The sequence below is a fragment of the Leucoraja erinacea genome, chromosome 44 (assembly GCF_028641065.1).
Source record: "Leucoraja erinacea ecotype New England chromosome 44, Leri_hhj_1, whole genome shotgun sequence".
Classification (NCBI taxonomy): domain Eukaryota; kingdom Metazoa; phylum Chordata; class Chondrichthyes; order Rajiformes; family Rajidae; genus Leucoraja; species Leucoraja erinaceus.
Window position 1 is genome coordinate 826606 of NC_073420.1, and position 21170 is coordinate 847775.

The 21170-nt window shown below is 46.5% G+C and overlaps 1 protein-coding gene across 1 annotated transcript in view; it reads right to left on the reverse strand.

The window, feature by feature from the left end:
* Positions 1-20579, reverse strand: part of LOC129714990 (G protein-coupled receptor 137Ba-like) — a 28205-nt gene extending 7626 nt beyond the window's left edge. The window contains exons 1-3 of the mRNA XM_055664796.1: positions 20094-20579; positions 18651-19063; positions 11265-11314 (exon numbers count right to left, since the gene is read on the reverse strand). Of these exons, the coding sequence (XP_055520771.1) occupies positions 11265-11314; positions 18651-19025 (425 nt within the window). The 5' untranslated portion in view covers positions 19026-19063; positions 20094-20579. The remainder of the gene's footprint in view (positions 1-11264; positions 11315-18650; positions 19064-20093) is intronic.
* Between the last annotated feature and the right edge of the window lie 591 nt (positions 20580-21170).

The following is a 21170-nucleotide window of genomic DNA, read 5'->3' on the forward strand; positions in this document are numbered from 1 at the left end:
TATATATTAATGATCTGGATGAGGGAATTGAAGGCAATATCTCCAAGTTTGCGGATGACACTAAGCTGGGGGGCAGTGTTAGCTGTGAGGAGGATGCTAGGAGACTGCAGGGTGACTTGGATAGGCTGGGTGAGTGGGCAAATGTTTGGCAGATGCAGTATAATGTGGATAAATGTGAGGTTATCCATTTTGGTGAAAAAACAGGAAAGCAGACTATTATCTAAATGGTGGCCGATTGGGAAAGGCGGAGATGCAGCTGGAGACCTGGGTGTCATGGTACACCAGTCATTGAAGGTAGGCATGCAGGTGCAGCAGGCAGTAAAGAAAGCGAATGGTATGTTAGCTTTCATTGCAAAAGGATTTGAGTATAGGAGCAGAGAGGTTCTACTGCAGTTGTACAGGGTCTTGGTGAGACCACACCTGGAGTAATGCGTACAGTTTTGGTCTCCAAATCTGAGGAAGGACATTATTGCCATAGAGGGAGTGCAGAGACGGTTCACCAGACTGATTCCTGGGATGTCAGGACTGTCTTATGAGCAAAGACTGGATAGACTTGGTTTATACTTTCTAGAATTTACAAGATTGAGAGGGGATCTTATAGAAACTTACAAAATTCTTAAGGGGTTGGACAGGCTAGATGCAGGAAGATTGGTTCGCAATGTTGGGGAAGACCAGTACAAGGGGTCACAGCTTAAGGATAAAGGGGAAATCCGTTTAAAACCGAGATGAGAAGAACTTTTTTCACACAGAGAGTGGTGAATCTCTGGAACTGCCCATCACCCAACCCTCTGCCACAGAGGGTAGTTGAGGCCAGTTCATTGACTGGCTATATTTAAGAGGGAGTTAGATGTGGCCCTTGTGGCTAAGGGGATCAGGGGGTATGGAGAGAAGGCAGGTACGGGATACTGAATTGGATGATCAGCCATGATTATATTGAATGGCGAATGGTTCAGGCTCGAAGTGCAGAATGGCCTACTCCTGCACATAATTTCTATGTTTCTATGAGATGGTAAGGCAGGGTAACTCCGCCTATTTGAAACAGATTTCCTTGCCTGAGATGTGGCAAGGAGGGGGACAGAGGAGAGAAGCCCTTTGGCAAAGATTGTGCAACACTAGCCAGCTGAGTTTCGCAGGCACAGAGAGCAAGTGGAAGAGAACGGAAGAGAAAAGTCACCAACAGATGGCACCAACAGCATGGATATTAATATCAAATCAAATCAACAGCAACTGAAAAATGGACGTGAGGAGAGGGAGTGGAAGTGATTCTATTAGTGCAAGGTTCTGAAGACAGGACAAGACAATCTCACGGTCTCTTCACTCAACTTTCACAAAACCTCGGTGACATTTCATGGAAACTAGACGGGCCGTTATGAAGCCATCCCCTGACTCCGCTATCTTTAAGAGCCCTATCTCTCGAAAGCATCCAGAGAACCTTCCTCCACTGCCATCTGAGACAGAGAATTCCACAGACTGACATTTATTTCACAAGGGCTGGAATACAAAAGCAGGGATGTAATTCCGAGTCTCTATCAAAGGCGGCATTTGGAGTATCGTGAGCAATGTTGGGCACCATATATCAGAGGAAGGATACGCCCACCCTGGAATAGGTCCAGAGGAGGTTTACGAGAATGATCCCAGGAATGAGAGAGTTAACGTTTAATGAGCGTTTGTCGGCACTGGGCCTGTACTCGCCAGTAATGTGCATGCAATACCGAGAAATGGCACAAAGTTAACTCAACTCAAGTCTCAAGTGCAATAAATTTCAGAGTATCGTGTGCAGTTCTGGGCACCGTGTTACAGGAAAGATGTTGTCAAGCTGGAAAGGGTACAGAGAAGATTTACGAGGATCTGAGCTACAGAGAGAGGTTGAGTAAGTTGGGACTCTATTCCTTGGAATGGCAGGAGAATAAGGGGTGATCTTACAGAGGAGAATAGTTCGGGTAGATGCACAGAGTCTCTTACCCAGAGCAGGTGAATTGAAATAGTTATTTCCCCCCAGGAATAGCTACTTCCTCACAGCCATCAGGCTATTAAACCTGGCTCGGACAAAACTATTAATAGGTACACAAAAATGCTGGAGAAACTCAGCGGGTGCAGCAGCATCTATGGAGCGAAGGAAATAGGCAACGTTTCGGGCCGAAACCCTTCTTCATAACCCATTATTTGCACTTTATCAGTTTATTTTTTCATGTGTGTATATATTTATATTATGGTATATGGACACACTGATCTGTTTTGTAGTCAATGCCTACTATCTTCTGTGTGTTAAGCAAAGCAAGAATTTCATTGTCCGATCAGGGACACATGACAATAAACATGACACTTGAAAGTAAAGAAAGCGAAATGTTGGCTTTCATAGCAACAGGGTTTTAAGGTGAAGGGGCAGGGAGGATCTAAAGCAGTTTTACAGGGTCTTGGTGAGACCGACCCTGGTTAATTGCGTGCCATTTGGTCTCCAAATCTGAGAGACATTATTGCCATGGAGTGCAGAGAAGGTACTCCAGCATTTTGTGTCTATCTTGGGATGTCACCACATGTCTTATCCTAGAAAGACTGGATAGACTTGGTTTATACTCTCTTAGAGTTTAGGAAATTGACCAATTCTTATAGAAACTTGTGAATTCTTAAGGAATGGGGAGCATAGCTATCTCAGGAAGATGTTTGCCCTTGGGGAAGTCAAGGTATACCAGGGGTCAAGCTTAAGGCCGAGGGGGAAATCCTTCCAAACCGACATGACCATAACTTTTTTCACACAGAGAGTGGTGAATCTCTGGAACTTCTCTGCCACAGAGGGTAGTTCAGGCCAGTTCATTGGCTAATTTAAGAGGGAGTTACTGTGGCCCTTACGATATATCGGGATCAGAGGGTATGGAGAAAAAGGAAACGGGATACTGAAATGGATGTCAGCCATGATCATATTTCTGGCTTTAGTTCGAAGGGTCACAGAAACATACTCCTAGTTTAGTTTCTATGTTACAGCGTGGTAACAAACTCACTTGAACTTCAAGTTGAACTTGAAAACAAGAAACATGGAAATTAGGTAAAGGGGAAGGAGTCAAAAGATTCGGCCCTTCGAGAGGATTTAATATGACCATGGCTGATCTCCAGAGACTCAGTGCCCGTCCCTGAGTTCTCTCCCATACCCTGTGTCTATCTTTGGTACAGGGACCAGCATCTGCAGTTCCCTCTTAAAAGTAGCCGAGCCTCAACTTCCCTCTGTGGCAGAGAGTTCCATTTGTTCACCACTCTCTGTGGTGAAAAAATTTGGAATGGGGAGCATAGCTATCTCAGGTGATATTGCCCTTCCACAAGGTATACCAGGAAGCTTGGCCGATTTCTCTCTCCACCCACAGTTACCATAATTAGAACTTAAGCTCATTAGCTTCCTCATTCACTCGCCATATTCAGCAAGAGGAACTGGGATACTGTTACGATGTATCGTTTGTGTGAGCGCAGGAAACAAAAATGGATGTGAACCAGAGTTCTGGCCTTTAGTTTGGTCACAGAAACATACAATTAGTTTAGTTCAGCGATACAGCGTGGTATTAGGCCCACCTAGTCAGCGCCGACCAGCGCTCCCCGCACACTACACACACTAGCCTACACACCAGGAAGGAATTTCTGTAGTCAGAGGATGGCGAATCGGTAGCATTCATCGTCACAGAAGGCTGTGGAGGCCACTTACTCGTGTAGGTGGAACATGTTGGCCGGCATGGGCAAGTTGGGCCGAAGGGCCTGTTTCCACACTGTATCGCTCTGTGACTCTAATAGCCCTGTCCCACGGTAAGAGTTCATTCCAAGAGCTCTCCCAAGTTTTAAAAAAAATCGAACTCGTGGTAAGCACGGAGAATGAACGTAGCGGGTACGTCGGAGCTCGGGGACGTCTCTTAGCGGCACGTAACGCTAACGGCAGGTACTCGGGAAGACTCGCTAACGGCAGGTAAGCACGGGAAGACCGGTGAAGATTTTTCAACATGTTGAAAAATGTCCGCGAGAGCCCCGAGTACCGACAAGCGGCCATTGCCGTAAATCTCCGAGTTCGAATCGGGGCAAACTCGGGAGAGATCTTGGAATGAACTCATACCGTGGGGACAGGGGTTTAAGTACAAAATGGAGAAACCAAACGTTTGGAAAATGTCCTTTAAGATCACACTCAGGGAGATGGGGAGAAAAATGAAAGAGATGATTTCAATTACTCTTAATATGAATTGAGAAAATGGCGACAAAGAGGAGATAAATCATATCAGCAAGAGAAGGTAGACAAAAATGCTGGAGAAACTCAGCGGGTGAGGCAGCATCTATGGAGCGAAGGAAATAGGCGACGTTTCGGGTCGAGACCCTTCTTCAACAAGAAAGGGGCAGGTCTGAACTAGTCATAATTAGAAACCAATGATAATTCAGATCGATTTAGTAGAACAGTCAGGAGCTTAAAAATAAACACCCAACTGGGGAAAGGCCCATTTTACTAAACTGTGACATGACTCAGCAAAATGGACGAGTTTCAGTTTTGTTTATTGTCACGCACACCAAGGTACAGTGAAAAGCTTTTGTTGCGTGCAAACCAGTCAGCGGAAAGACAATACGCGATTACAATCGAGCCGTTTACAGTGTACAGAAACATGATAGGGGTATAATGTGTTGGGCAATGTAAAACACTAACATTGATGGCCTGGGATTTATCAGTGTTTGAGTAGCGACTGGATAGACTTGGTTTATACTCTCTAGAATTTAGGAGATTGAGAGGGGATCTTATAGAAACTTACAAAATTCTTAAGGGGTTGGACAGGCTAGATGCAGGAAGATTGTTCCCGATGTTAGAGAAGTCCAGGACAAGGGGTCACAGCTTAAGGATAAGGGGGAAATCCTTTAAAACCGAGATGAGAAGAACTTTTTTCACACAGAGAGTGGTGAATCTCTGGAACTCTCCGCCACAGAGGGTAGTTGAGGCCAGTTCATTGGCTATATTTAAGAGGGAGTTAGATGTGCCCCTTGTGGCTAAGGGGATCAGGGGGTATGGAGAGAAGGCAGGTATGGGATACTGAGTTGGATGATCAGCCATGATCATATTGAATGGCGGTGCAGGCTCGAAGGGCCGAATGGCCTACTCCTGCACCTAATTTCTATGTTTCTATGTTTCTATGACTGGGCACTGAAAGAGGAGATTGAAATGTTACGGCCAGGCAGAGGACAACAGGCTGGTTTGCGGAATATTGCTGAGCCTTAGAAGTTAACCTCTCATTGCTGTACTAGAAACATAGAAACTAGGTGCAGGAGTAGGCCATTCGGCCCTTCGAGCCTGCACCGCCATTCAATATGATCATGGCTGATCATCCAACTCAGTATCCCATCCCTGCCTTCTCTCCATACCCTCTGATCCTTAGCCACAAGGGCCACATCTAACTCCCTCTTAAATATAGCCAATGAATTGTGTGGCCTCAACTACCTTCTGTGGCAGAGAGTTCCAGAGATTTACCACTCTCTGTGTGAAAAAAACATTTCTCATCTCGGTCCTAAAAGATTTCCCCCTTATCCTTAAACTGTGTGTGACCCCTTGTTCTGGACTTCCCCAACATCGGGAACAATCTTCCTGCATCTAGCCTGTCCAACCCCTTATGAAAGATAAACCACTAATTACAGTGGACCAAAGATAAGAGACAAAGTGCTGGAGTAACTGAGCGGATCAGGCACCATCTCTGGCCAAAACGATCCCTTGTCTCCAGAGATGCTGCCTGACCCGCTGAGTTACTCCAGCACTTTGTGTCCATCTTTGGTACAAACCGGCATCGGCAGTTCTTTATTTCTACATTTTCTACAGGAGTTCACCAGTAACAGGATTAGAAAACCCTTTTCGTAAGTTCATACGTGACAGGAGTAGAATTGGGCCATTCGGCCCATCAAGTCGACTCCGCCATTCAATCATGGCTGATCTAACTCTCCCTCCGAACCCCATTCTCCTGCCTTCTCCCCATAACCCCTACCATCTATCTCTGCTGTAGAAATATCCACTGACTTGGCCTCCTCAGCCTGTGGCCATGAATTCCACAGATTCACCACCCTCTGACTAAAGAAATTCCTCCTCGTCTCCTTCCTAAAGGAACATCTTTCAATTCTGAGGCTGGTTCTAGACTCTCTCACTTGTGGAAACATCCTCTCCACATCCACTCTATCCAGGTCTTTCACTATCCAGTAATTTTCAATGAGGTTCTCCCCCCCCCCCATCCATCTAAACTCTAGCGAGTACAGGCCCAGTGCCGTACATGTTAACCCACACAATTCGAGGATCATTCTCGTAAACTTCCTCTGGAGCCACCTCTGCAGCAGCACATCCTTCCTCAGATATGGTGCACACAATAATTTTGCAATCAGATGCAAGGTTGTGAATCCTGCAAAAGACACTGAGCCTCAGACTTGGGTTCTGATATTGAACGGCTCAGTACCCTTTGATATGTCCTGAGCAGCAACTAAAACAGGCGGCACGGTGGCACAGCGGTAGAGTTGCTTCCTCACTGCACTTTCCGCGTCAGAGACGCGGGTTCGGTCCTGACTACGGGTGCTGTCTGTACGGAATTTCTACGTTCTCCCCGTGATCCCCAACCCGGTAGGCGGCGCGGCTCTGGCCAGCAGCGGCCTCTGCAGTCTGTCCGCGTTTTATTATTTTTTGTCTGTGTTTTGATGTAGTTTTTTGTTATTTTATGTTGGGGTGTGTGTGTGGGGGGATGGGGGTGGTGGGGGTGGGGAGGGTGGGGGAAACTTTTTGAATCTCTCCCTGCACTGGAGACCCGACCTTTTCTCGTCGTCGGTCTCAGGTGTCGTTGAGGCCGCAACGAGGAGCGGCCTCCAACGGGAAGAAGCCGGGGACTCTGGTGCCGACTCACCGTTGCCGTCGTGGAGCTGGCCGAGACCGGAGCGGGTGAAGCCGTGGAGGAGCGCTGCTGCTGCTGCTGCTGCTGCTGCTGCTGCTGATTCGGAGGCTGCTGCTGCGGGTCTGCGGACGGCAGCACCGGGAGCCCACGGATCCCTGGAGAGAGACCGCTTTTCGGGGCTCCTGCAACGGCGAATTCTCCCGCCCGAGTTGCGGGGTCGAAGAGCTCCTGGAGCGGGGCCTACATCACTGCCCCGCGCGGCTGGAATGGCCGCGGGACTCTGCGAGCGCCCACCGGGGGCTCCAACATCTAGACCCGGTGTGCGACCTCGCACCACCCGGCGTGGCTTTAATGGCTGCGGGACAATCGTCATCGCCAGCCGGGGGCTATGACTTGGACTCTGACATCGGGGGGGGAGAGAGTGCAGTGGAGAGATAAGTTTGTTTGGCCTTCCATCACAGCGATGTGATGGATGTTTGTGTAAAAGTGTAGTTGTGTTGTGTCTGGGGTCTATTTGTGTGTATTGTATGGCTGCAGAAGCGGCATTTCGTTTGGACCTCTAGGGGTCCAAATGACAATTAAATTGACTCTGACTCTGACTCTGACTCTGACTCTCTGACTCTGACCGCCTGGGTTTTCTCCGAGATCTTCGAGTTTCCTCCCACACTCCATAGACTCCACAGAGCTTTGTAGGTTAATTGGCTTGGTATAAGTGTAAATTGTCCCTAGTGTGTGTAGGATAGTGTTAAGGGCCCGTCCCACTTGCTGCATCTAGCCTGTCCAACCCCTTATGAAAGATAAACCACTAATTACAGTGGACCAAAGATAAGAGACAAAGTGCTGGAGTAACTGAGCGGATTAGGCACCGTCTCTGGCGAAAACGATCCCTTGTCTCCAGAGATGCTGCCTGACCCGCTGAGTTACTCCAGCACTTTGTGTCTATCTTTGGTATAAACTGGCATCGGCAGTTCTTTATTTCTACATTTTCTACGGGAGTTCACCAGTAACAGGATTAGAAAACCCTTTTCGTAAGTTCATACGTGACAGGAGTAGAATTGGGCCATTCGGCCCATCAAGTCGACTCTGCCATTCAATCATGGCTGATCTAACTCTCCCTCCTAACCCCATTCTCCTGCCTTCTCCCCATAACCCCTACCATCTATCTCTGCTGTAGAAATATCCACTGACTTGGCCTCCGCAGCCTGTGGCCATGAATTCCACAGATTCACCACCCTCTGACTAAAGAAATTCCTCCTCATCTCCTTCCTACAGGAACATGTTTCAATTCTGAGGCTGGTTCTAGATCTCGGGTTCTAGACTCTCTCACTTGTGGAAACATCCTCTCCACATCCACTCTATCCAGGTCTTTCACTATCCAGTAATTTTCAATGAGGTTCTCCCCCCCCCCCCATCCATCTAAACTCCAGCGAGTACAGGCCCAGTGCCGTACATGTTAACCCACGCAATTCGAGGATCATTCTCGTAAACTTCCTCTGGAGCCACCTCTGCAGCAGCACATCCTTCCTCAGATATGGTGCACACAATAATTTTGCAATCAGATGCAAGGTGGTGAATCCTGCAAAAGACACTGAGCCTCAGACTTGGGTTCTGATATTGAACGGCTCAGTATCCCTTGATATGTCCTGAGCAGCAACTAAAACAACGGCACGGTGGCACAGCGGTAGAGTTGCTTCCTTACTGCGCTTTCCGCGTCAGAGACGCGGGTTCGGTCCTGACTGTACGGAATTGTACGTTCTCCCCGTGATCGCCTGGGTTTTCTCCGAGATCTTCGAGTTTCCTCCCACACTCCATAGACTCCACAGAGCTTTGTAGGTTAATTGGCTTGGTATAAGTGTAAATTGTCCCTAGTGTGTGTAGGATAGTGTTAAGGGCCCGTCCCACTTGCATGCGATTGCGTGCGTTTGGCGCGACCAACCGGAAGCGGAGGTTGTGCTAAGTTTGCGCTAAGTTCGCACGTGATGTCATTAACGTCATGCTCACAAATCAGCTGGGCAGGAGGTGGGCCGGCTAAATTTGGGCATCACACGGCGTCGGGCAGTGACACCATCATGCAACGCCACGCCGGGCGCTAGGCGTATGCTGTTAAGACGCTGCGTACGCCATCAAGACGCTGTGTATGACCGCAATGCGCCTGCGTGCGTACGCAGGCCGACAGGCCGTTGGCGCGCGAAGATTTCGGCCACTGCAAGAATTTTGGAGCCCCGCGCGATGTCGGGACGCTGCACATCTCCGGCGCTACTAAGTGGGAACGGCCCCGCGCGGCCATACGGTGCCCGTACGCCTCAAGCGACCATGAGGTCACGTAATTTGCGAGCTAAGATTGCGTAAGAGGGACTGGCCCTTTAGTGTGTGGGTCGACACGGACTCGGTGGGCCAAAGGGCCCGTTACCGTGCTCCATCTCTAAACTAAACCTATTTGCAGATATCAACACTAACCAAGCAATTTTTAGTACAAGAGCCCACAACACAAAAATGATTCTAATTCAGCAAAACAGAATCACTTTACCTCAGAGAACCAGAGAGTGCGATTAATTTAATCATGTAACTGATGACCATTTTTTTTGTCAGTGAAAAGATCCAAACAGCTAATTGTCGTTCTAATTATTATGACCGCAGTTACTAATTACAGCCAGGGCCATTTTGACCTAATTTTGCGGCCTACTTTCAGTTTTGCTAATGAGGAACTCGAGACGCTGCCTCGCCCAAAATGACAGAGTTTCAAATCAGAACTGTGAGCAGCCTTGGACATGTGATGATGAAATAGGAACAATTCTCCATCATCAAACCATTTCTAATTCTGCACTTCCCGTTTATAAGGTCGAAGACATAGGAGCAGAATCAGGCCATTTAACCCATCGAGTCCACACTGCTGTTCACTCATAGCTGAGCAAACTACTACCCAAAGTAGAATGGATCATTTTTGGAATATCGGAAGGTAACCCAGAATTAAATATGTTTCAAAAGAACTTACTTAATTATGGGCTAATAATGGGAAAAAAGCTTATACTTAAATTTTGGAAAAATGCTCCAATACCAACAACAAAAATGTGGATTTCAAACATGTTCGAAACACTACACTTGGAAGAGATGAGACTCCTCCTAGCAGGCAAAGCAGATCACTTCCAAAAGACGTGGTCTGCATTTATGGAACTATTACAAGCATAAGGTGCAATAATAAGTTAAAACATAAAGGCTACCAGGACCTGGTAACGGGAGGCATAAAATACATTTTTAATAAAAACACGGTTGGTATATCCTTTTTTGCAGAGTTTTGTGTTACAATAGAGCGATTGATTTTCCTTTCTTCTTTTTTTTCCTTTTCTTTCTAGGGTCTTATTTCTTTTCTTTACTTCCTTCTCTAATTCCTTCCCTAAGGGGCTCTCCTCTCCCAACACTTTCCTGCACCTTCACGATTCTTGCTTACTTTCCTTACTTCTTTTATTTCTATCTTTTTCAAAGCTCAAAAAATGAAGTGGTACAACATAATGCAATAAGATATATGCGATGTATTAATGTGATTTACTGTACTGCTAATAAAAAAAAAATTAAAAAAAAAAAAATTTTTTGGCTGATCAGTTAGATAGGGCTCTTAAAGATAGCGGAGTCAGGGGATATGGGGAGATGGCAGGAACGGGGTACAAATTGTGGATGATCAGCCATGATCATCTAAACTAATCATGTTCCAGAACAAGGGGTCACAGTTTAAGGATAAGGGGGAAATCTTTTAGGACTGAGATGAGGAAAAACATTTTTTACACAGAGAGTGGTGAATCTCTGGAACTCTCTGCCACAGAAGGTAGTTGAGGCCACACAGTTCATTGGCTATATTTAAGAGTGAGTTTTGATGTGGCCCTTGTGGCTAAAGGGATCGGGGGTATGGAGAGAAAGCAGGGATGGGATACTGAGTTGGATGATCAGCCATGATCATATTGAATGGTGGTGCAGGCTCGAAGGGCCGAATGGCCTACACCTGCACCTATTTTCTATGTTTCTATCACATTGAATGGCGGTGCTGGCTCAAAGGGCCGAATGGCCTACTCCCACACCGATTGTCTATCATCTATTTTCCCCTCTCATCCCCTTTCTCCTGCCGTCTCCCCGTAACCTTTGACGACCCAACTAATCAAGAACCTAATCAATCTCCACTTTAAATATACCCAAAGACTTGGCCTCCACAGCCGTCTGTGGCAATGAATTCCACAGATTCACCACCCCATCCAGCTAAAGAAATCCCTCCTCATCTCCATTGTAAAGGTACGTTCTCTTTTTCTGACACTGTGGCCTCTGATCCTACACTCTCCCGCTATTGGAAATATCGAGTAGGAACTTATACCAAATAAAATTATTCAACAGTTTATTACAATAGATGTCTCACTTACAGTTTTTTTTGCCATCTCAGGGAAATACTTGGCTTTGGTCTTGAAAACCACCTGGAAGAAAAAGAGCATTTGGTTATTCAAAGCAAGTTATATTTGTGTGTGTCGTGTTTAAGTCTCAGACTAGTATAAATACTGAATGGAAGATATTTACCTCACAAGATAACTAACTCTCCTACTTATATATAAAAATAAAAGTGGAATGGCTTTAATCTGATTATATTGGGAGCAGAGAATGGGTTTTACTCAAGGAAAGGCTAGATTCCCCAAGGAATCAGTCCTGACCCAAAAGTCATTACCCATGTGTAGAAAGTAACTGCAGATGCTGGTTGAAATCGAAGATAGAAGACACAAAAATGCTGGAGTAACTCAGCGGGACAGGCAGCATCTCTGGAGAGAAGGGATGGGTGACGTTTCAGGTCAAGACCTTTCTTCAGACTCCGACACGTTTTTCCTGCGTGCTCCGGTTTCCTCCCACTCTCCAAAGACATACAGGTTTGTGGGTTAATTGGCTTGGTATTAATGTAAAATTGTCCCCAGTGTTAGTGCGCAGGGATCGCTGGTTGGCGCGGACTCGGTGGGCCAAAGGGAATGTTTCCGCGCTGCATCTCTAAAGTCAACTGAAACGAGTTGCATCTCTAAAGTCAACAAAACAGAGTTGACGTGGACAAGCTTTTCCCACTGAGAGTAGGGAAGATTCAAACAAAACTAAACACAAAGTGCTGGAGTAACTCGGCAGATCAGGCAGCATCTTCTTCAGTCTGAAAGTCACGGGAAAGGGAAACGAGAGATATAGACGATGCAGAGAGATGTAGAACAAATGCATGAAATGAAAGGTGTGCCAAAAAGGAGCAATGATAAAAGGAAACAGGCCGTCATCTCTCCACCTTCTCCAGGGAACACTTGCCGAGACAATGTACGGCTATTTTCAACAACGGGAACGATTCCACACTGCATTCGCCGAGTATTAAACTGGTCTCTCAGCTGAAATAGCAGTGGGGCAGAACAGGACCCTATACTGTGAGGCAAAAAAAAAGGACATGCGTCCAACTCCGACTAGCTATTCCAGAGTCCATGCCACACTTACGATAGAACTTTATTTATCCCAGGAGTGAAATTAAGGTCTGCCAACAGTCATAAAAACACAGGAAGATCCGTGAATCATGAAATTAAACTTAGCAGTAAAGATCACCAGCTGCCGTGTATCCTGCCCGCAGTAATTTTGCAAAAAGACGAACGGTCTTCGAATTGGACCACTGCCTTAAACGTTAAAAGAGTTGCGAGTCTGTGGAATTCTCTGCCTCAGAAGGCAGTGGAGGCCAATTCTCTGGATGCTTTCAAGAGAGAATTGAATAGAGCTGTTAAAGATAGCGGAGTCAAGGGGTATGGGGAGAAGGCAGGGATGGGGTACTGATTGTGGATGATCAGTCGTGATCATTTAAGGATAAGGGGGAAGTCTTTTAGGACCGAGATGAGAAAATCATTTTTCACACAGAGAGTGGTGAATCTGTGGAATTCTCTGCCACAGAAGGTTGTTGAGGCCACAGTTCATTGGCTATATTTAAGAGGGAGTTAGATGTGGCCCTTGTGGCTAAAGGGATCAGGGGGTATGGAGAGAAGGCAGGGATGGGATACTGAGTTGGATGATCAGCCATGATCGAATGGCGATCAGGATAGTGCCGAATGGCCTCTACTCCGGCACCTATTTTCTATGTTTCTATAAACGAGAATAAAAAGTTGTGTGTATATATATATACGCACACACATACATTACATACATATACCCACACACACACCCACACACACACACACACCCACACACACACACACAGCCACATACCCACATGCACACATGGGATACTGAGTTGGATGATCATCCATGATCATAATGAATGGTGGTGCAGGCTCGAAGGGCCGAATGGCCTACTCCTGCACCTATTTTCTATGTTTCTATGATCATAGTGGCTCGGAGGGCCTAAAGATCTACTCCTGCACCTATTTGTTGTCTATGCTTGCAACGGGGGCAAGATATCAGCCCCTGTGGAAAAACAAATGAAGGAAAACCAGAGAAATCAAATGACCATAAACTAGCATCTCAATGATACTAAATCACTTTTTAATGAAAAATTATTTGAATGCCTCGAGCTTTCTCAGCAGAGGCTGGTGTGAAATACAAAAAACAAACGTGCTTCACACGGCAGAAGACGGGAGCTCAACCGAGCAATTATGAATCACCACAGTTGAGAAGCTTTCACACACTGACAGCTGCCACATATGGCAATTCTGCAGGTATAGCGCAGAGGGATACACCTGGGCAGTATATACGCAGCATGGTATTTCTCGGGTTAGGGTGGCACAGTGGCGCAGCGGTAGAGTTGCTGCCTTACAGCTCCAGAGACCCAGGTTCGATCCCGACTACGGGTGCTGATGGTATGTTGGCTTTCATAGCAAGAGGATTTGAGTATAGGAGCAGGGAGGTTCTACTGCAGTTGTACAGGGTCTTGGTGAGACCACACCTGGAGTATTGCGTGCAGGTTTGGTCTCCAAATCTGAGGAAGGACATTATTGCCATAGAGGGAGTGCAGAGAAGGTTCACCAGACTGAATCCTGGGATGTCAGGACTGTCTTATAGACTCGGCTTGTACTCGCTAGAATTTAGGAGATTGAGAGGGGATCTTATAGAAACTTACAAAATTCTTAAGGGGTTGGACAGGCTAGATGCAGGAAGATTGCTCCCGATGTTGGGGAAGTCCAGGACAAGGGGTCACAGCTTCAGGATGAGGGGGAAATCCTTTAAAAACCGAGATGAGGAGAACTTTTTTCACACAGAGAGTGGTGAATCTCTGGAACTCTCTGCCACAGAGGGTAGTTGAGGCCAGTTCATTGGCTATATTTAAGAGGGAGTTAGATGTGGCCCTTGTGGCTAAGGGGATCAGGGGGTATGGAGAGAAGGCAGGTACGGGATACTGAGTTGGATGATCCAGCCATGATCATATTGAATGGCGGTGCAGGCTCGAAGGGCCGAATGGCCTACTCCTGCACCTAATTTCTATGTTTCTATGTTTCTATGCTGTCTGTACGGAGTTTGTGCGTTCTCCCCCGTGACGTGCGTGGGTTTTCATCCGGATCTTCGGTTTCCTCCCGCACTCCAAAAAGGTGTGTAGGTTAGTTAGCTTGGTATAAATTGTAAATAATTTGCAGGATAGTGTTGATGTGCGGGTATCGCTGGTCGGTGAAAGCAAAGCCACTGTTCGGTCTGAATGTCTGATTTCATTTCAATTGTTGAGCCTAATTTAGATACGGTAATTTTAATTTTTAAAGCTATATGTATTTATTCTGTTTTTATTAACTGCACTGACGGGAACTGATTTGTTTCATCTGTGTATGTAAGTACTCAGTTAAAATGACATTAATGTTAAAGAGGGATAGAGGGATAGGCAGAGTTGACGTGGACAAGCTTTTCCCACTGAGAGTAGGGAAGATTCAAACAAGAGGAAGATTCAAACATGACTTGAGAATTAAGGGACAGCAGTTTAGCAGGTAACATGAGGGGGAACTTCTTTACTCAGAGAGTGGTAGCTGTGTGGAATGAGCTTCCAGTGGAGGTGGTGGAGGCAGGTTCGATTTTATTATTTAAAAATAAATTGGATAGTTATATGGACGGGAAAGGAATGGAGGGTTATGGTCTGAGTGCAGGTAGATGGGACTAGGGGAGAATGAGTGTTCGGCACGGACTAGAAGGGCCGAGATGGCCTGTTTCCGTGCTGTAATTGTTAAATGGTTATATAAATACTGATACTGATACTGGTGTGGACTCGGTGGGCCAAAGGGCCTGTTTCCTCACTGTAGCTCTAAACTAAACTCTGAAGAAGGGTCTGGACCCGAAACGTCACCTATTCCATTTCTCCAGAGATGCTGCCTGTCCCGCTGAGTTACTGCAGCTTTTTGTGTCTATCTTCAGCTGAAACCAGCATCTGCAGTTCCTTCTTACACGCATTGTGTTAAGTTGCCCAGCTAGCAACTCAGAGTTGTGAATAACTGATCCAGAGTTCTCACAGCAGGTGGCCGATTTAACTTCATTAATTAAACAATTAGAAAAAATCTGGCAATTATAATCTGTATTGTTTAGTTTAGAGATACAGTGCGGAAACAGGTTCTTCGGCTCACCAAGTCCGCACCGACCAGCGATCCCCGCTCATTAGTACTATCCCACTCTAGGGACAGGTTTTACATTTATACCAAGCCAGTTAACCACAGAAACCTTTACCGTCTTTAGGAGGGTGGGACGAAACCGAATATCCCAGAGGAACTCCACGCAGATCACAGGGAGAACGTACAAACTCCGTATAGGCAAGCACCCGCAGCCAGGATTGAACCCGGGTCCCTGGCGCTGCGAGTGCTTTAAAGCAGCAACTCTACCGCTGCGCCACCGTGACACCCCCATTAATGAACACAATCTCCCCAAAAGGGTTCACTGTTGTCCCCCAGCGAAGGAATTCTGGCCTAAATTTTAGGGGTAACATGAGGGGGAACTTCTTTACTCAGAGAGTGGTAGCTGTGTGGAATGAGCTTCCAGTGAAGGTGGTGGGGGCAGGTTCGTTTTTATCATTTAAAAATAAATTGGATAGTTATATGGATGGGAAGGGAATGGAGGGTTATGGTCTGAGCGCAGGTATATGGGACTAGGGGAGATTATGTGTTCGGCACGGACTAGAAGGGTCGAGATGGCCTGTTTCCGTGCTGTAATTGTTATATGGTTATATTATATGGTTAAATGCCAGATCCACAGCAATACGATTGATTGTTAAAAACAAGGAAGTGCATATGCCGGTTTACACAACTCAGCAGGTCAGGCAACCATCTCTCGAGAACTTGGGTAGGTGATGTTTTGGGTTGGGACCCCTCTTCAGACTGAATGGGTAACGTTTCGAGTCTGGGCCCATATCTGCTGCCTGACCCGCTGCGTTACTCCACCACTGTTTGCCTCTTTTTTCTTCGATTTTTAACTGTCTCCAAAAATAGCTGAGGAAGTAATAGTCAAATTTTCCATGCACGCAATATTCCCATTACACATATATATTAAAAAAAACAATGTCTAGTCACGTCCACAGGCAATTCATTTCCTTCACTGTGTTTCTGACTACACAGCAAATTAAACACTTTTTTAAAGAATTTGGGATGTCCTGCAAAGAATTATTTAAACTCAAATCTTTCCATGAATGGATAAAATGAGATTTTAAATTGTTGATGTGAAACGTTTTTCATAAGTTGTAGGAGTAGAATTAGGCCATTCGGCCCATCAAGTCTACTCTGCCATTCAACGTGGCTGATCCAACTCTCCCTCCTAACCCCATTCTCCAACCTTCTCCCCGTAACACCCGCACTAATCAAGAATCTATCAAATCTCGGCCTTAAGGGGCTGTCCCACTACGAGCTAAATCAAGAGTTCTCCCGAGTTTCCCCTGATTTGAACTCGGGGAATTACGGTAATGGCCGCTCGTAGGTACTCGGGGCTCTCGTGGACATGCTCAAAAATCTTCACGCGGTTACCGCGTTTCCCCGAGTACCTGCGCTTAGCGTTACGAGCCGTTAAGAGACGTCCCGAGCTCCGACGTACACTAGACTTGGTTTATACCCTCTAGAATTTAGGAGATTGAGAGGGGATCTTATAGAAACTTACAAAATTCTTAAGGGGTTGGCCAGGCTAGATGCAGGAAGATTGCTCCCGATGTTGGGGAAGTCCAGGACAAGGGGTCACAGCTTAAGGATAAGGGGGAAATCCTTTAAAACCGAGATGAGAAGAACTTTTTTCACACAGAGAGTGGTGAATCTCTGGAACTCTCTGCCGCAGAGGGTAGTCGAGGCCACAGTTCATTGGCTATATTTAAGAGGGAGTTAGATGTGGCCCTTGTGGCTAAGGGGATCAGAGGGTATGGAGAGAAGGCAGGTACGGGATACTGAGTTGGATGATCAGCCATTGAATGGCGGTGCAGGCTCGAAGGGCCGAATGGCCTACTCCTGCACCTAATTTCTATGTTTCTATGTGCTTACCACGAGTTTGATTTTTTTTTTTAACTCGGGAGAGCTCTTGAATTACCTCGACAGTGTGACAGCCCCATTAAAAACATCCAGTGACTTGGCCTCCACAGCCTCCTGTGGCAATGAATTCCTCAGATTCACCACCAAAGAAATTCCTCCTCATCTCCTTTCTAAATGTACATCCTTTGATTCTGAGGCTGTGGCCTCTGGGCCGAGTGGAAAGGAAGAACAAATGGATCAGAGATGTTAAACTCTGCCATTGATCATCTGAAAAGAGGAAGAAAGGTCCTCGATTCACAGGCTGCCTGCCTTTAAACTGCGCGAATATTCTCCAAAGCGAAAGAATTATATTTACATAACATCTCTGAGAATCAAAGTGGGAGAGTCTCGGACCAGAGGTCATAGCCTCAGAATTAAAGGTCGTTCTTTTAGGAAGGAGATGAGGACACATTTCTTCAGCACCCTCTCCATAGCCACTCTATCCAGGCCTTTGCTTCATGGCTCTACTCAATATATATTTAACTGTGTGATTACAATTGCCAACAGTACTTACAACCAATTAACTGACCTGGTTAGACAAATTTCAAAGAGAAAAAAACGTCATTGCGGTCATTGTGAGAGAGAAACATAGAAAGAAGGTGCAGGAGTAGGCCATTCGGCCCTTCGAGCCAGCACCGCCATTCAATGTGATCATGGCTGATCATCCAAAATCTGTACATCGTTCCTGCTTTTCCCCCCATATCCCGTGATTCCGTTAGCCCTAAGAGCTAAATCTAACTCTCTCTTGAATAACATCCAGTGAATCGGCCTCCACTGACTTCTGTGGCAGAGAATTCCACAGATTCACAACTCTCTGGGTGAAAAGGTTTTTTTCCTTTTCTCCGTTCTAAATGGCCTCCCCCTTATTCTTACACCGTGACCCCTGGTTCTGTACTCCCCCAACATCGGGAACATTTTCCCTTGCATCGAGCCTGTCCAATCCCTTAGGAATTTGATACGTTTCTATAAGATCTATGAGAGATAGTCACGGCGGCGCAGCGGTAGAGTTGCAGCCTTACAGCGAACGCAGCAGGGTTTGATCCCGACTACGGGTGCTGTCTATACGGAGTTTGTACGTTCACACCGTGCGTGACCTGCGTGGGTTTTCTCCGAGATCTTCGGTTTCCTCCCACGCTCCAAAGACGGGCAGGTTTCTAGGTTAATTGGCTTGGTGTAAATGTAAAATATTGTCCCTAGTGTGTGTGTGTGTGGGATAGTGTTAGTGCGTGGGGAACACCAGTCGGCACGGACCCGGTGGGCCGAAGGGCCTGTTTCCGCGCTGTATCTCTAAAACTCAGCTGATCGTACTCACCTGAGCAAAGTACATGTTCATGAGACTGAGGGTGAAGAACTGCAGGCACACCGGGAAACAATACAGCAACCAGAAAGAGAACGGGTCCAGCGAATTGGCCTTGACGATGTCTCGGAAGTAAAACGAGAAGAGCGTGGTCCTCAGGGCGGCCCACAGCAGGCACAGGAAGAGGAAGACCGTCTGGTAGCTGAACTTCTTGTGCTTGTAGTGCAGCACCAGCCACAGCTGGATGTAGACCAGGAGGAAGAGGAGTCCATAAAGTGCAGTGTACACGATGGTGAGGCCCAGCGTCACGGCCGGAGGCACGGCCGGCTGCAGGGGCTCCGGGCTCATCGTGCTCAGCCGAGCGGCTCCCATCTTCAGGTCTAGAGCCATCGTCAACCCGAGCCCTGCCTTGATCACAGAGTGTTCGGCTGGAAGAAAAGAAAATATAATCCCGTTTAACCTTTGACTTTATTTATTCATCGGCCGGCCAGTAGATAATAAGCAGATTGTTGAAGAGATGCACTAACTATAATCTATCCCCACCTTACCTCTAACCAAGGTTAATGAACAACCTTGTGTTAAAGAAGGAACTGCAGATGCTGGAAATTTGAAGGTAGACAAAAGTGCTGGAGAAACTCAGCGGGTGCAGCAGCATCTAAGGAGCAAAGGAAATGGGCAACGTTTCGGGCCGAAACCCGTCTTCAGACTGATGAACAACTTTCAGCTGCCAAGGAGGGTGGACTGCTGTTTAAATAGCGTAACTTGAAAACGTGGGGGGTAAAATGTGGGGATTGCAGGGGAAAAGAGGATACAAAAAGCAGAAAAGGTTCAGAATTTGATCAAAACGCTGCCACTCCTTCAAGGAAATGTAAGTTGAGGCATTAAGGGTGGGATTTGGTTTACTCGTTTCATTCTCTGTATAATAGAGTCAGGCACTCACAGAGGAAGAGCATTCTTTTTTTTCTTAACTGGCACCCGCAACACTGTCTCACTCACAGAATTAACTGCGGGCTTCAAAAGGAAGGACACAAAACTGATGGGACACAAAATGCTGGAGTAACTCAGCGGGACAGGCAGCATCTCTGGGGAGAAGGAATGGGTGACATTTCGGCTCAAGGCAACTTCTTCAGACTGACAGTCGGGGGAGAGGGAGACACGGAGATAAGGAAGTGTAGGGTGTGAAAACGAGACATCAAAGGGGATTGAGATCAAGGAAAAATGTAGAAGCTAGGAAAAGGTTCAGGGCTGCTCTTTGATTGCCTGTAGGATGGTTCAGTTGCCTGATAACAGCTGGGAAGAAACTGTACCTGCATCTGGAGTTGGCATTAATTTGGGGGGTTTTGGGGTGGGGGTTGGGAACAAATGGTTTCCACATGTATTGCACCAATTTTATAATGATTGTACCCAAGCAAACCCCCCCCCCCCCCCAAAATATTCAGTTCCAGTTGTCCCACTTACGCGATTTGTTTCGGAGAATTCCTCGTGGCAAATGGCTCAGGAGTCCCCCGAAGGCTTGAGTGCGAACAGCAGAGAGATACTGGAGAGAACTCCACTCGATCCCTTTCCTCACGTTCAGCTTTGACCAAACCCCATCAGGAACGGGACTCTCGGTTTTCGACAGTGCAATGACAATGAAAAGAAACCCAAAAAAAAAGATCTTCTTCGCAAGTTTCTAACTTTCCCACCCGCCTTGGCCCCAGTAAAAGGAGAGTAAAATTGTTCCTTTGGCGGGCTGCGTGAGCGTTAACAGTACGTCATCTGGTCCCATCGTGGTGTTGGTGAACAGGTCGAGCCAGGGCTGGGGGTATTCCACCGCTGTTTTTGTCTGCAGGAGTCAGATGGATCTCGGGACGGCTTGCCGTACACGTGGATCACAGATAAGTGTAATTCAGCAGGGAGTCTTCAGTAGACGGCAGTCAGCCAGACCACCCTTCTGCTGCCTGTTAATGAAATAGAATAAAATAAAGAATTTAAAAAAAAAATCACCATCATAAATCCAATGTTCACACCAGCAATAACCTGCAGCAGTAGACCCAGGGGAAAGAAGCACTTTTGAACGGAGACAAAAATGCTGGAGAAACTCAGCGGGGTGAGGCAGCATCTATGGAGCGAAGGAAATTTCCTTCGCTCCATAGATGCTGCCTCACCCGCTGAGTTTCTCCAGTATTTTTGTCCAGCTCAACTTCCAAGATGCCCATCTGTAAAGACACACTGAACTTTTATCTCCTGTTCTGTACTATGTTTACATATTCTGTTGTGCTGCAGCAAGCAAGAATTTCATTGTCCTAGCTGGGACACATGACAATAAAACGCTCTTGACTCTCATCAGCTAGTCACATTTGGTCAATGCCCCTCTACACTGAACGCGCTGTATCTCTAATGAAACTGGTGTGGACAGATATGTCGGAAGGAACTGCAGATGCTGGCTTAAACCAGAGATAGATTCAGATTCAGATTCAATTTTAATTGTCATTGTCAGTGTACAGTACAGAGACAACGAAATGCATAGACACACAAAGCTGAAGTAACTCAGTG